The sequence below is a fragment of the Phalangium opilio genome, unplaced genomic scaffold (genome assembly GCF_054372755.1).
Source record: "Phalangium opilio isolate 3A_F unplaced genomic scaffold, DU_Popi_V2 ptg000026l_1, whole genome shotgun sequence".
In the NCBI taxonomy this organism is placed as follows: Eukaryota; Metazoa; Arthropoda; class Arachnida; order Opiliones; family Phalangiidae; genus Phalangium; species Phalangium opilio.
The window spans coordinates 834,806-851,907 of record NW_028324157.1 but is presented as its reverse complement, the minus strand read 5'-3'; the positions used below and the strand labels follow the sequence as shown (position 1 = coordinate 851,907).

The following is a 17,102-nucleotide window of genomic DNA, read 5'->3' as shown; positions in this document are numbered from 1 at the left end:
GAACCCCAATAGTGTTAGGTATTTTAATTTGGTTTATTTGAACCCCTTTAGTATTGGGTCAGTTTAGGTTCGGTTATTTGAACCCCAATAGCATTAGGTAAATTTAGGTTCGGTGATTTGAACACCAATAGCATTAGGTCAATTTAGGTTCGGTGATTTGAACCCCAATAGTATTAGGTCAGTTAAGGTTCGTTTATTTGAACCCCAATAGTATTAGGTCAGTTTAGGATCGGTTATTTGAACCCCAATAGTATTAGGTCAGTTGTTTCGATTATTTGAACCCCAATAGTGTTAGGTCGGTTTAGGTTAGGTTATCTGAACTTCTTTAGTATTAGGTCAGTTTAGGTTCGGTTATTTGAACCCCAATTGTATTAGGTCAGGTAAGGTTAGGCTATGTTAGCGTATGATTATATAGTTGTACTTAATAGGTATGGCAAACTGTTGGGTTAAGAATTATTGAAAACGTTTGTTAAACACTGCTATATCCCAAAACGTTTTGATCCACTCCGCTTTTTTTTGGAATAATGGTTGCTATTTCGGGAACTGCTGATACAAGATACACCCATACGGGTTATATGGATTTTGGGGTTGATAACCCCACCTTTTTAAAAATAATTGCCCGAAAAGTAACAAAACTGTCCTTAGAACCAACGTCAGTTCTGTTGCTACTGATATAATGTAAAAAACTTAACAATATACTTGAAAGCTAATGAAAATACATACACAGGCGTTTCAAAAAATGGGAAAATATGATCTTGTGAAACGTCTGGACGAATCGATGGTTAACAAATACCTTACTGCAAAAGAGCTATCAGATCGAAAATTATACGATGAAGTTTGGTCCGGAGAATCAGCAGTTTTATACTCTAAGACTATTCTTAAAACGATCATGTCGCCTTTATGTGGAAGTTTCACTGGAAAGAGAAAATTCAATTTCTCAAACGAATCCTATTTTTCCATGTTGCTGGTTTTCCTCGTACGAAGAGATTTTTCTAAAGAATTATACAGCCGAATTAACGATTGGTAAGGTCACGTGGAAACGTGAATTTCTAGATATTAAGCAACAAAATTACTATTTGAATCAGGAATTAATGACACCCGAAGTACATACTCTTTTTGGCTTTGAGACAGCCAAACACCTCGATTCTACCCCCACCACATAATTTCTTACATATTTTCCCTAGATGGACATTTATTTTTTGTCTTTGAAAATGCCAGGAAGCTCTCATATAAGCAATTCCCGTAGGAGATGATCCCATAATAGCGCTCCTCATAACCACGGAACCCTAAATAGCGGTTCTCCTAAAGACGGCGTACCGTTACAAATAGCAGTTCCCTAAAGAGCAGTACAAACGGGATGAGAAAAACCACAGTCGTTTATGATGGTGTAGTTTTTGTTATTTGAACCCCAATAGTTGGTTAGTTTTTTTTTTTCTTTTCAACCTCAACAATATTAGGCCAGGTAAGGTTATGTTCGGTTAGTGTATGATGTTCTAGCTGTATTTAATAGATAAGGTAAACTGTAGGGCTAAGAATTGTTTTAAACTCGAGTTAAAGAGTGCTATTTCCCAAACAGCAGTTTTGAAAAACGCCGCTGTTTTTATGAAATCGTGGAAGCTATTTGTCGAACCAAAAGTCTATAAAAACCCACTTACGGTGAACCCTCAAAGGGTTTTTTTTATAGACTTTTGGTCGAACTCATGGAAGTTCATAGGAACCTAAGTGTGTCTGAAAGGTTCTGAACAAGCGAGAATAGAAAAAATCGCTCCGTATGCTAGAAGATAGGCTAAATAGTTGATGTCAGACCCTTTGTCAAAACAAAACTTCTCGAAGGTTTCTTTTTGTTTGTTGGTTTTTAATACCAGAGAAAATTCAAAAAGTTATCCTAAGTTAAACAAAGCTTTACATCTTTGTAATTCGAGGCGGGATATGAACTTCTCTTTTTGAAAAAATGCTGGGCGTGAAATTTTCAAACAGTATTTTTTTTTAATCTAGCATACTCAGACTTCACGAGCAAGCCATCATCGTCCGTAACATCAATAAGAAACTGTTAAACTACGAAAAATGTGAAAAAGTGACAAATTACGAGGAGGCGACACCATTTAAACTCGAACAACTATCAACATTGTTTAATTTCATGTTGTATGTTCACTTAATAGCCGGTATGGTATTGTCGTGTGAAATATTATACCATCGACGTCTCCAAAAATGTCTACTAATACACCGCCAAAAACGCCTAACCTGAGGTGTACACTCGAGTCAAAAACGTTCTATTTGATAAGCAACGACTTGCGTAACTTTTGTAGCAATCGATACTTTTTCGACCCTGAATTATGACTAGCGCTCTGTGTGCACTTAAAGGACGGAATGACCATTATTTCTGTTATTTTTTGTTTCAGAACATTAGGAAATGTTTTAAACCATGGCCTAAACTTAATTTGTTTGACACGCTACCACATTTACTCATGCAAATTTATTAAACTTATTAAGCATAAAATAATAAGGCACAACTCGGTTTTGTTTCCCCTCCCTGAAGTAAATATGTTTTTCAACTTATTCTGTGTCGAAGGCAATTCTATTTCGCCACATTCTTCTTTATTTAATCTTTCACGCTAAGGTTAAAATAAACTGTCTCACACTATTCTATTGTCTCATAATATACACATCTTTTTCGACTCTGTAAAAGGATCGAAACCCAACCAATTTTTTTACTTTTGTTGAACAGTTAATATTAAATATTTAAAGTAACTAGAAATAAACTATTTGAGGACTTCATGAAAACTTTGTATCCAGAATAGTATTATAAATATCGTTATTTAAAAATGGAATCGAAAGAGCAGACAAGATAATATAAGCAGTGTCGAAAGACTGGTCTCTGATGAAATAGAGATATCAGGGAATAGAGAGAAAAATTAAACATTGCCGTGAAGGGTTGGGTGGAAGATTTGGTCAGTTTCCCCTGGGCCCGTACCTTCTGGGGGGTCGGGGCCGTGTGTTGGGTCCCTCGATTACTTCAACTTCCCCTGGGGCCACGAATAAGACCCAGAAAATAAGTACATATGGTAAGTAAATCAAAAACGTCGAGCAAATACTCTTTAACTATTGAAAAACGAATGAAGATATAATGGACGTTTACTATAGAGCACCATTTCGAAATGTAAGTTTGTACGATTTGATTGTTATCACATGTTGTTTATGAAAATTTCAAAACCTTTCATTTTATACTTGGTGCAATTCAATAGTTTTTTCCCAGGGTTCGAAAAAAACATGGGTTTTATTTTAAAAAACACAGCCCACCGGGTTTTATTGGGTTTTCGGTTTTTATCTTTTCCAGTCGAGTGAATTGCAGAAATTACCTTTCAAAAGTCAATGCTTGGTTAAAAAAGTCTTAAAATGTTTCATAAAAAATAAATTATTATTAATCCTTTTGAATGTGAAACATATCTCACACCATCTTTAAAATGAAATTATTCTAGTATTGAAATTCATCAAAATTGAAGATCATAGGTATAAGTTTTATTGAGTTTTTTTTATGTAGGGTAAAACCCAATAAAACCCCTAGGTTTTTTTGGGTGGGGGGAGGGACTGGATTTTTTTTTTTACTTTTGTCATCGGTATACTTAGATAAGTCACTAATTTGGTGAGTCTGGCATCATTCATTTTATTAGTGTTCGTATCTTCGGAAATAACGTCACAGATTTCCTGCAAATCGGAAGCCCCGCCTTTCGACACCATAGACGATGTTTTTCGCTTTCCCTCTGCAATGCCTCTGTTGAGAAAAGGCTCCGCTGCTCGCAGTTTAATTGGTATAGTCCCATTGGACCGAAACCGCCTTTTGGTTTTTTATGGAGAATACATTTAAATTTCCAGCCCAATGTCGGGTCTCTGCTGAATGGGAATTTATTTGAAAGAATTAGTTAATTAAAATGTCTGTGAGGATTTCGAATCACCGCAGCAGCATGGTAGAATATCAGGCTTTTAATTCAGAGGCTCGGGTTGAAACCCAGAGAAGGAAATTGTAAGTTTGATTAGGTTAGGTTATTATCCTATTAATTAGCTGCCACCTTGTCCAAAACATTCTCCTACTAATTAGCTGCTACCTTTTCCAAAATATTCTTCTAATAGTTAGCAGCCACCTTTTCCAAAAAATGGTTCCAATAATTCGTTGCCACTTTTTCCAGAATATTCTCCTATTAATTTTTTCCCACCTTTTCCAAAATATTCTCCTAATAAATAGCTGCCACCTTTTCCAAAATATTCTCCTACTAATTAGCTGCCACATTTTCCAAAACAATGCAATTCTCTCCTTTATCAATAACTCTTAAAATTAAATTTTGCATTTCAAACATTAATTTATATACACAACGAAAACTGTAGGGTAAAAAGAATTCCTTAAAAAAAGTGAAAACGTTTGCTTTTTAAAGTTTGATATATATTTTTCCAAAATCGCACATTTGGGCTGTTTTCGGTTGAATGGGAAACGCGTTCGGTCGAATGGGACACAAGGGTTTAATTCAGGTTAATAATATCAAAAGTATGTCAAACCGGAGTAAGTGTAACGTCATTCTTCCCAACATCGAAACATTTGGAGCAAGGTTACTAAACCGAATCGCATACACGATAAATAGTTCCCTCATCATTAATCTATTAGCGCTTAACTGTTTGCCAAGACGCGCGTGTGGATTTTTTGTCCCACCCTAAGACGAGGTTTGCGTGTTGATTGTTGGGGATTTCACCTCACAGTTCGATGCCCATCCGAAGTTTGATGAGCAGAAAAGCAAACTTAAAGGGTTAGCCTGGGAAGAATGACGTTACATAAATGAAGTACTAGGAGAATACCTTCTTCGATTATCCCCTTCTGATATTATCGGAAGGGGAAATATGCCCCCAATCGCCAAGAAGCACCGGTAGACGCAGTGCGAGTTGGTTAACTTCCGCCTGTAGTGAACTCAGGCTCTGGCTAGTGTTGCTTTTTGGAGCGAGGGGCAATACCACAATGGCGTCCTCGTCACTGTGTGTTGGACTCTCTGTATGTATTTTCCGGAATGGTCTATTGCCATAGGCAGTGAGCACTTATAAGAAGGAGAGTCAAAGAAGGAAGAGGAAGGTAACCATAACGGCAGACTCACATGGAAGCCGCATCTTGATCGGTGCATCAAGAAGGCCAAAATGCTTTTCTGGAGGACCAGGAGCTCTGTCGGCCAGACTTGGGGCCTCAACCCCAAGGCTGTTCACTGGCTCTATACTGAGATCATCAGACCCATATTATCCTACGGACAAGGGTCCGCCTCAAGACGGTGGAGGCTGCCGTGCGCAAGTTTCAAAGGCTTGCCTGCATCGGTGTTACGGGAGCCATAAGATCGACCCTAGCTGCTTCCCTGGAGTAGCTCCTTGACATGCTTCCTCTTCATCTTTTCATTGAGGAGGAGGCTCCACATTAATGGCTGTTGGGTTCCAAGACTTTGGGATTACAGCCATAACAAACTCTTCCGGGAGTACGCCGCATTCAAGCCATCGTTAACGATGTGCTCTAACAAAACCGTTACCAGTTTTGATTTCACTAAGCCTTTCAGCATCCACTTTCCCAGTCGGGACGAGTGGACTAACCTGCTGCCTCTTGGCCCTGGGGGTGAAACTATTTGGTTCACCGATGGTTCCATGACTGATTCCGGCGCTGGCGCCGGCTATTACTCCCAAGCCACACAAAGGGTAGTGTGTGCGTTGCGAGCCGCACAATAGGCATTGCGAAGTTTCACCACTGTGGATGAGGAGGCTGCACGCTTCTTGGCATTACGTAAACGAAGCCAGGCCTTTGCTTTGTAAGAGCGACTTAATTGGGTGCGATTTGCTACCGAGACAGTTACACGTGGTTAAGTGAGTGGGATAAGGCTGAATACCGTAGTTTAGGACATTGTGAAAGGCGGGCCAATTGGCGTCAATGTCAGCCTGGCACAAAAGGAGGGACCAGTCAACCGTGGACAGATAGTGACCGAACGCGGCATAATCCCCCTTAAAAAATTAGGCTAAGGGACGTATATGGGTTTAGCATTCGCTAAAACAATATTAAAAAGCACGGAACCATGGTCGCTCTTTACTACGGCGTATCGGAACTAAAAATGAGATCAAGTACATTATCAGTACAGAATGCTTCGCCATCGCGAGTGGCAAAGTTAACAATCTGAGTCAATTAGGCAGTCTTTGTGATATCACAGAATTGCTATGTGAAACGGCAGGCTCCTGCGGTTGGCGTAGAGGTAGACCAATCAATGTTGGGGTAGTTAAAGTCCCCGAGTAATAGGAACAAATAGTTTTTCGTATCACAATACTTGACTATCACAGTTTGGAACTTGAGCAGCAGTTCGTGGTTGTTGTACATCACATTATTAGAGCGGTACACGAGGCTAACTATAACCGAGAAGTTGGGCTGTGTCACTAGGACAAGCAAAATATCTAAACCCTCCAAATGAGGAGTAAAGTTTTGTAATTCAATGTCCTGGAATCAAATTTTACAGGCCGTTAGGGACGAGAGTAAATAAAGGGCGACACTACCGTAATCACTCGAAATGCGATCTTGACGGTAAAAAGTTAAACCCGAAAGGAGGTACTCACTCTCAGGGACCTCTGGGGACCACAAAGGTAATAGCGACCAGGGAGAGGCCATGTTGCACACTAACAAGGCAAGTTCGGAGAGTTTGTAGCGAGTATTTAGACTACGCACGTTGGTGAGTAAGGCCGAGGTGAGGCCCAGGTTGAAACAGGGAGCGATTGGGGGAAGAGAGGGAACTACAACGCCATTAGGGCCTAAGGCTCGAAGGAACTGTAAGTAGAGGGACGGGCTAGGACGAAACGGCGAGGCACGGGGGGGAGCGAAATACGTTTACACGCCCGGTAAGACCCGAAATACCGGAAGAGGATGCTGGAAACCGAAACGAGGAGGAGCATGAGGATTCCATCCCACCGGAGGTGGGTACTGATGAAAGTCAGCGGGAGTGCGCGGATGTGGAATGCCAACCGGACGAGCATTCGGGCTTGAAAGCAGGGCAAAATTCGCCCCTGAAGGGGTGTATGGCGCCAAGGGAAGCTTCGGCGAGGTATGCTGAGTATCAGAGGTGCGGGATCCGAGGTTGAGGTCGAGTGGCGACTTGTGCACAAACAGATGTTATAGACTAGACTCGAGTAAAAACAGATTTCATAGACATTGTTATTCTTGTCTAATTATTTTAATGGTTAATCTAGTTTCATTATCTTTAATCGGTAATCTAGTTTAATTAGCTTTAACTGGAAATATTATTTAATTATCTTTAATTGGTAATATATTATAATTATCTTTAATTGGTAATCTAATTTAATTATCTTTAATTGGTAATCTAATTTAATTACCTTTAATTGGTAATCCAGTTTAATTATTTATAATATGTAATCTAGTTTAATTATTTATAATATGTAATCTAGTTTAATAACCTATAATTGGTAATTATCTTTAATTGCTTATTTTGTTTAATTATCTTTAATTGTTTATTTTGTTTGATTATCTATAATTGATTATTTTGTTTAATTATCTTTAATTGCTTATTTTGTTTAATTATCTATAATTGCTTATTTTGTTTAATTATCTATATTTGCTTATTTTGTTTAATTATCTTTAATTGCTTATTTTGTTTAATTATCTTTTTTTTTGCTTATTTTGTTTAATTATCTTTTTTTTGCTTATTTTGTTTAATTATCTATAATTGCTTATTTTGTTTAATTTGCTTTAATTGCTAGTTTTGTTTAATTATCTTTAATTGCTAATTTTGTTTAATTATCTTTAATTGCTAATTTTGTTTAATTATCTTTAATTGCTAATTTTGTTTAATTATCTTTAATTGCTTATTTTGTTTAATCAGGTTTAATCTGTACTGTGGACCGCAAGCTTTGTATTGGAAAAATCTATCTTATTTTCTAAGAGTATAAGGTCTATGCAAATTTTCAGCCTTCTGCGTAAAGTGGATTGGGCTGCGCGTTCATCATCAATTACTGACAGCTATTCAGTCAGGTTCTAAACTTAAATAGCCAGGCTACAACTTAAAATCAATATTCAAGTAAAGTTTTGTACCTTGAAGCACAAACTCAAATCAAAGGAAATTAATTGAATCATGATGTTAGGCTTGCAGAAGAAATTATAGTTTTGTAATAATTTTAACTCGCCGCAAGCTAGACGATCGAAACATCACCATCAAGTGTTTTTAGCCACATCGTAGTATACGATGAGGCTCTTAGTTTGATATGCCCTGTTGTCATTCTCGTAGTAGTAGTAGTAGTACGGGATCACGACAATTCGGAGAATGACAATTCGGAGAACGACAACTCGGAGCACGACAACTGGGTGAAAGACAATTCGGTGAACGCGACAATTGGGTGAAAGACGATTGGGTGAATCCGACAATTGGGGGAATGACAATTCGGTGAAAACGACAACTGGGTGAAAGACAATTCGGAGAGTAGGACAACTGACGGAACGACAATTCGGTGAATTGTACTCCTTGTTTACCGAAAGAATAACGCTGTTTTTCACGAATAGAGGAACAATATAATAAATTTTTTATTGTAGTTAATACAATAAGTTAAAATAATTGAAATTACTTTCAAAACTAATGGGCCAAGTTGTGGGCGATACTTTTTAAATAGGTTAAGGGTTCAGTTTGAGCAAAACGTCCAACTATGGTATGTAGGCGCTGGTTGAGATGAAAGCGTGCAAGGTGTACAATTGATAATATAGGTTTGGAGACACCTTAAAAGGAACACAAAATCGTAATTATATTTAGGTAGATCTATAAATAGCATATAAAAAAGGTGAACGATCAAATTACCTTGAACGTACCGTCAGCGAACCAGTTCACTGCATCAAGCAGGACATCAAGGTTACTCCCTGTTGAAAATAGGAGAATACGGTTGCGTCCCGGACCAGAATCGTACATCAAAAACACGTTTCCGTCTGCAGTTCTTTGATATTCTTCAGGAATTTGGAGTTCTTGCAGGCTATTTGGTAATGGAGGTGCGTTTCCTTGTCTTTGACGTTGTATATTCCTTTTTAAGGTGGGCACTTTTGGTATATGGGGCGCCGCGGCCAGACTTACACGGTTTATGGCTGTCGTTACGATTTGGTGGCAGGATTCTTGCGTTAGGATTGCTTGAGTCTTAGTTTCGTTCACGGCATTTAGGATTTCTTTTCTGGTGGCGTCTGGTTGATGCGAATGTTCTGAACGTAAATGAACCTGGTCACCACCGGAAGAGTTGCGTTTCGTATGAGCTCTTGCCTTGCAATTACTTTTGTCTTCGCATTGCCAATAGGTTTTGTCAACGGAATCCTTCTCACGAACGTACGCGTAGCCACCAAATAACAATTTTCGTTTTCCTCTTTCCGTAAAACCAAATAAATAAAAAGTTTAAAACTGAGAGTAGATTACTAATGTCTGTAATGAGTTGGGGGGCAACTGGAGGAATGAAGAAAAAATAAAATTCTTCCTGCCTTTTATACTTCAGTTTTAGAATGCCAATTTAAAAATAATAAGTCTAAAGTGACTGAATAGCCCTGCCTTTTATAATTTTTAATTTTTGCGCCCATCGGTAGATGGCGAAAAAATTTATGTGGAGCATATACGAGAGTTTAACTCCTCCTTCCTTTCGTCTTAACTCCTCCTTCGTTTCGTCTTCGTCACACCGCTTATTGGACGGCGTCGAAAACCCCACCTTAATTTTCACCCTCAGCTGTCAGTCAACTCTACCTTTAGAATATGTATACAGTACGCAAACAGAAGGGAGATCGCAGAGGTAGTCGTAGCCCAGTTGGTAAAGCGCTCGACAAATTTATCCTCTTGGATTCTTTTAAAATCCAGACTCGTGCGTTCGAGCCTCACTTGAAATTTTAGTTAAAAATTTATATTTATTTTAAAAATAATATTTTAAATAGTAATTTGAAATATAATTTTAAATATATTTTGGAAAATGCCAGGTGTTGATTTCGCTAAAATATACGAGATGTCGCCAGTGTATGATAAGACGATTCAAGTAAAAATGTGTTAATTTTCATATCACCATTAGTAATATGAAAAATAATTTTAAATATATTTAAAAAATATTATTTTAAATTTTAATTATTTATTTTAAATAATATGAAATAAAAATATTTGAAATTGGAAAATAAGGATTTTTTATTGGACAATGTCCAGTGCTTATTTCCGGCCCTGAACTGGCTAACGGTTTCTCCATGAGACTCCATCTCACTTCCTCTGCACTCGGCGTTTTCTCGCTCCTGCAAGTCTGTTTTCGATGTGAATTATTGACTGTGGAGCTACTCTTCTTAATGCGATTTCTACATTAATTAATGCAGCGAGATAAGCTAATTTTTAATTTTATTTCATATTTATTGCTTTATTATAATAGGAGATAGGACTCATAATCTGTGCTTAATTTTAACAATTTACATTGGGCCTTTGCCGCCTTTCTTACTTAGCAATACAACATATCCTATCATTTAAACATTTAAATTTTAAGCCTTATAACTCAATCATTTAAACATTATCATTAACATAATTTTAAGCCTGCGGTATAAGAAGACCGCTTCAATCATTTAAACATCATCATTAACATCATTTTAAGTATTTTTAAGCCTTATAACTCAATCATTTACATCATTTTAAGCCTGCGGTATAAGAAGACCGCTTCAATAATTTAAACATCATCATTAACATCATTTTAAGCCTGCGGTAGAAGAAGACCGCTTTTTTAGCTCTTCGTTAGGTTCTTTTAGGTTATTTTGCAGAAGGCCTCACTGCTTTTCAAATGGCTTCCAATACAAATGAGGTGTCAGAAAATGGAATTGTAAGGTTACCTCAATATATAGAAAACGGAAATACAAGGTTTAAAAGGCTGCGTGTCGATCGAAACTGTGATAACTGTTCTACTAGTCAAAATCCTCCAACTCCAAACTGTGATAACTGTTCTACTAGTCAAAATCCTCCAACTAGCGAAAAAAGAGAAAGCCTAAATGCCCGCAGACGAGCAAGATATGTTGAAAATAAAAGGAAAATAAACGAAATGTCCGGTCAGGGACCTTCTACTTGTCAAAATCCTTCAACGCCTTCAACTAGTCAAAACCCTCATAGAGAAAACATAAATGCACGCAGACGAGCAAGATACGCTGAAAATAAAATGAGAACAAATGAAATGTCCATTCAGGGGCCTTCTACTAGTGACAATCCTGCAACTAGCGAAAAAAGAAATGAAATGTCCTTTCAGGGGCCTTCTACTAGTCAAAATCTTGCAACTGCTTTAACTAATCAAAATCATCCAACGGCTTCAACTAATCAAAATCATCCAACGGCTTCAACTAATCAAAATCATCCAACGCCTTCAACTAATCAAAATCCTGCAACTAATCCTCCAACACCTTCAACTACTAGTCAAAATCCTGCAATTAGCGAAAAAAGAGAACGGCTAAATGCCCGCAGACGAGCAAGATATGCTGAAAATAAAAAGGGAACAAACGAAATGTCAATTCAGGGGCCTTTTACTAGTCAAAATCCCGCAACTGCTTTATCTAATCAAAATCATCCAATGCCTGCAACTAGCGAAAAAAGAGAACGGCTAAATGCCCGCAGACGAGCAAGATATGCTGAAAATAAAAAGAGAACAAACGAAATGTCAATTCAGGGGACTTCTACTAGTCAAAATCCCGCAGCTGCTTTAACTAATCAAAATCATCCAACGCTTTCAACTAATCAAAATCATCCAACGCTTTCAACTTATCAAAATCATCCAACGTCTTCAACTAATCAAAATCATCCAATGCCTTCAACTAATCAAAATCATCCAACGCCTTCAACTAATCAAAATCTTCCAACGCCTTCAAATAATCAAAATCCTCTCCCTCCAACGCCTACTAGTCAAAACCGTCCAATTGTTGAGAGTTCTTCAACGATGCTATCAAAACAACATCAACAATTAATCAAAAATGTCTTGATTAGAATCAAGTCCTAAAAAGTATCGATAAGACTGAGCTTATCACTTGACTGAAGGATCAGATATTAATTTTTCTTTTTAATTGAAACTTAAAGGCATGCTTAAGAAAAAACAACGTTCCATTACCGTTTTCCGTTGAAATAACTTATTTTACAAGTAATCAATTTCAAAAATTTACTTATCTCGGGTTTTCGGGCACAATTCCATTCCCCCAAAACATTTTATCATTACATTAATTACTTTTGAGAGAGTACGTGTATGACATTGAGTTTTAAAAGGTTCCCCCATTTGTGCCCGGCATGCTTCGCAGTGGATAAGTTTTAAAACAATGGCGGAAAATTAAGTAGGGACAGTTAGATTTTTACTCGTGGTTATGCAAAATGATGTAATGTCTAGTGTACTTCAGTCAACAGTTCATTCTCATAGCTCAGGACATGATTAATGCTGCTCACTATTTTTCTCTCTAGTTTCAAACAATGGTTATAGACCATTCAGTGCCGCAGGTCGCACATGAATATATTTCAACTACAGTTTACATAAATTCTCCGTGGTCGTACTATTAGCGTGTTAAGCACTAATTTGTTCAGAACATGTCTCGAAAGGGTGCTTGTTGTAAGTTTTTAAAGCAGTGTTGCCAATGTGTGGGTAATTTCCCACATCGTGGGAAATTTAGGTTTGGTTTTAGGCTCTGTGGGGAAAAAGTAATATTTTTCCGAGATCAATCAAATGTCGGAATTTTCCTGTTCAGGGGTTAACAGTGCAAAATTTTCGAAAATGTACTAATTTTAACTGCACAGTAAAAATTAGTGCATTTTCGAAAATTTTATCCGGCTTAATAATTTCAAGCGACATTTTGAAATAAATTCGGTGATTTTAAGTTTGGCACTGAAAAAAAAAAGAAAGCATATTTTGAGAATTTTAAAGCTCTATAGCATTTGTACATATTGTCAAAACTATGCGGAGTGATATTCCATATTAAACTTAGTATGATAAAATAGTCCAGATAAATATGACTGTAAAAGAGGGGGTGTGGGAAATGCGGCAAATTTTTAAAATGGAAGTGGGAAAATCCACTTTCTAACATTAGCAACGCTGATTTGAAGGTTTTGGTCATGGCTAAACAGACCGCTCATTCAGGTTTTTATTGTTTTAAAGCTTATTTTGACATGTTATCTCTAAAAAGTAATTAATGTAATGATAAAATGTTTTGGGGGAATGGAATTGTGCCCGAACATGGCCAACTTAGATTACCGGTGGTAGAAGGCCTACCAGCTTTACCCGAGCCCCATGTTAAAAAACGACTAGCAAAATCACCCCTAGTTCCGACTTTCGCCGTTAGGTGCGCTACCAACCCAGTTTTCCTCATAATGCTTTTTCTATGGGGAAAAAAAATCGGAAGTGGACTCGGTTTAAGAGCATTTTTAATACATTTACCGATCTTTTTCGTGGCCGAATTTTAAATGAGAAGTCAAGTAAGTTTTAATTTATATTTTGAGACCAATTTCATAATTTTCCGTCCGTTATTTGACGAGTAATCAACATTCAAAGTTGGGGTTGTTTTTAAGGCGGAGAAATTAAATTTCTCGGAAAACCTAAGCCTTCGTCCAACGGCGCCATTAAAACTTAATGTAAACTTCCTTCAAGACCGAGGCTTAACGCTAAACGGCGCATTTCTCCGCCTTAAAAACAACCCCAACTTTGAATGTTGATTACTCGTCAAATAACGGACGGAATATTATGAAATTGGTCTCAAAATATAAATTAAAACTTACTTGACTTCTCATTTAAAATTCGACCACGAAAAAGATCGGTAAATGTATTAAAAATGCTCTTAAACCGAGTCCACTTCCGATTTTTTTTCCCATAGAAAAAGCATTAGGAGGAAAACTGGGTTGGCAGCGCACCTAACGGCGAAAGTCGGAACTAGGGGCGATTTTGCTAGTCGTTTTTTAACATGGGGCTCGGGTGAAGTTGGCAGGCCTTCTACCACCGGTAATCTAAGTTGGCCATGGCCCGAAAACCCGAGATAAGTAAATTTTTGAAATTGATTACTTGTAAAATAAGTTATTTCAACGGAAAACGGTAATGGAACGTTGTTTTTTCTTAAGCATGCCTTTAAGTTTCAATTAAAAAGAAAAATTAATATCTGATCCTTCAGTCAAGTGATAAGCTCAGTCTTATCGATACTTTTTAGGACTTGATTCTAATCAAGACATTTTTGATTAATATCTGTTCCTTCAGTCTTCATTTTAATTAAGGATGTTAAGAAACAGTTTTACATTTTCAAAACAAGCACCCGGGGCAAGTGCCCACAAGCACCCGGGGCAAGTACCCACAAGCACCCGGGGCAAGTACCCACAAGCGCACGGGGCAAGTACCCACAAGCACCCGGGGCAAGCACCCACAAGTACCTACATGCACCCACAAGTACCTACAAGCACCCACAAGTACCTACAAACACCCACAAGTACCTACAAGCAGCCACAAGTACCTACAAACACCCACAAGTACCTACAAGCACCCTCAAGTACCTACAAACACCCACAAGTACCTGCAAACACCCACAAGTACCTGCAAACACCCACAAGTACCTGAAAACACCCACAAGTACCTGCAAACACCCACAAGTACCGGCAAACACCAACAAGTACCGGCAAACACCCACAAGTACCGGCAAACACCCACAAGTACCTACAAACACCCTCAAGTACCTACAAGCACCCTCAAGTACCTACAAGCACCCTCAAGTACCCACAAGTACCCTCAAGTACCCACAAGTACCTACAAACACCCAAAAGAACCTACAAACACCCACAAGCACCCACAAGTACCTACAAGTACCTACAAGCACCCACAAGTACCTACAAACACCCACAAGTACCTACAAACACGCACAAGTACCTACAAACACCCACAAGTACCTACAAACACCCACAAGTACCTACAAGCACCCACAAGTACCTACAAACACCCACAAGTACCTACAAACACCCACAAGTACCTACAAACACCCACAAGTACCTACAAACACGCACAAGTACCTACAAACACGCAGAAGTACCTACAAACACGCGCAAGTACCTACAAACACCCACAAGTACCTGCAAGCACCCACAAGTACCTGCAAGCACCCACAAGTACCTACAAGCACCCACAAGTACCTACAAGCACCCACAAGTACCTACAAGCACCCACAAGTACCTACAAACACCCACAAGTACCTACAAACACCCACAAACATCCACAAGTACCTACAAGCACCCACAAGTACCTGCAAACACCCACAAGTACCTACAAGCACCCACAAGTACCTACAAACACCCACAAGTACCTACAAACACCCACAAGTACCCACAAGCACCCTCAAGTACCTACAAGCACCCTCAAGTACCTACAAGCACCCTCAAGTACCTACAAGCACCCTCAAGTACCCACAAGAACCTAAAAACACCCAAAAGTACCTACAAACACCCACAAGTACCTACAAACACCCACAACTACCTACAAGTACCTACAAGTACCTACAAACACCCACAAGTACCTACAAACGCGCACAAGTACCTACAAACGCGCACAAGTACCTACAAACGCGCACAAGTACCTACAAACGCGCACAAGTACCTACAAACACGCACAAGTACCTACAAACACCCACAAGTACCTACAAACACCCACAAGTACCTACAAACACCCACAAGTACCTACAAACACCCACAAGTACCTACAAACACCCACAAGTACCTACAAGCACCCACAAGTACCTACAAGCACCCACAAGTACCTACAAGCACCCACAAGTACCTACAAGCACCCACAAGTACCTACAAGCACCCACAAGTACCTACAAGCACCCACAAGTACCTACAAGCACCCACAAGTTCCTACAAGCACCCACAAGTACCTAAAAACACCCACAAGTACCTAAAAACACCCACAAGTACCTACAAACACCCACAAGTCGGTAATCTGGCTAATGACCAGTCGTCGGTAATCTGGCTAATGACCAGTCGTCGGTAATCTGGCTAATGACCATTCGTCGGCAATCTGGCTAATGACCAGTCGTCGGTAATCTGGCTTAATTACCAGCCGTCTGTAATCCAGCTTAATTGACAGCCGTCGGTAATCTACCTTAATTACCAGTCGTCGGTAATCTACCTTAATTACCAGTCGTCGGTAATCTACCTTAATTACCAGTCGTCGGTAATCTACCTTAATTACCAGTCGTCGGTAATCTACCTTAATTACCAGTCGTCGGTAATCTACCTTAATTACCAGTCGTCGGTAATCTACCTTAATTACCAGTCGTCGGTAATCTACCTTAATTACCAGTCGTCGCAGCGGCCGCATCAACGTCACGACGGCAATATTAAAACCGTCTTATCACACTATCGATAGGCCATTCCAAGCAAAAGGCAATAAGAAGAAACAATCGGATTATTATGAGGCAACTATACGTTAAAAAAGGCCAATATTGGTCACGCTGATATTTCCCAATAAAACAGTGTATAAATGCTAAAATATCGCAGATTGGGGCAATTTTTAAAATTTAAATTAAACATACTTAAAACTAATTTTTCTTAATAACAAGAAAAATGGCCCTAGATTATAGTGTAAAGTTTCATTTAAGATCGTTCCCAAAACTAACCAACGTATAGTTTTTCTAAATCACGAATAACCGATTTGTTTTTTTCCAAAAATTTCCCATGTTATTTCTATGGGAAAAATTCCTGTTTTTCATCAAAAGGTGTGATTAATTTTATGGAAATGAAAACCACCCTTAGCAACTTTATTTTTTATAAATTAGACTAATTAATGGATCTCTTTGAAATTTTAACCACATATTGAGGGCCCGAATTGTAGTTCTGTGGAATTTATTCAGAACAATTAATGCAATACAAAAAAAACTACATCCAAACAAAAAACCTTCCTTATACATTAAGAGCAGTATGAAGTCTTATCTAAGAGAGCTACCGCTCTCTCAGAATATTATGAAAACCTCTATCTCCAGAACATTATGGACGGTCCAGATCACAAATGCGAATGTTGTTCTGGTCTATTTTTCGCAACTTCCGTTAAACCAGTAGAATCAGTTAAATTCTTAT

General features: G+C 38.4%; 1 protein-coding gene and 1 long non-coding RNA gene across 2 annotated transcripts in view; both read right to left on the bottom strand.

Annotated features, from left to right (window-relative positions):
- The window catches only part of LOC149690982 (uncharacterized), a 238,163-nt gene that overhangs the window by 211,399 nt on the left and 9,662 nt on the right, over window positions 1-17,102 (bottom strand). The gene's annotated exons all lie outside the window — the stretch shown is intronic.
- Window positions 8,291-10,513, bottom strand: LOC149690985 (uncharacterized). The gene is made up of 4 exons (XM_089869516.1): window positions 10,464-10,513; window positions 10,223-10,351; window positions 8,850-9,396; window positions 8,291-8,770 (listed from the first exon to the last, which is right to left on the bottom strand). Exons 1-4 carry the CDS (start codon window positions 10,511-10,513, stop codon window positions 8,699-8,701), a joined length of 798 nt encoding a protein of 265 aa, XP_089725642.1. The 3' UTR covers window positions 8,291-8,698.

Bases quoted from the DNA above. Each gene is read 5' to 3' on its own strand.
- LOC149690985 (XM_089869516.1), bottom strand. From the start codon at position 10,513: ATGATAGGATATGTTGTATTGCTAAGTAAGAAAGGCGGCAAAGGCCCA. The intron at 10,352-10,463 runs GTAAATTGTTAA...TAATTAATGTAG, and splicing joins AAAGGCGGCAAAGGCCCAAT to AAATCGCATTAAGAAGAGTA. The intron at 9,397-10,222 runs GCCGGAAATAAG...TTTTACGGAAAG, and splicing joins AAACCGTTAGCCAGTTCAGG to AGGAAAACGAAAATTGTTAT.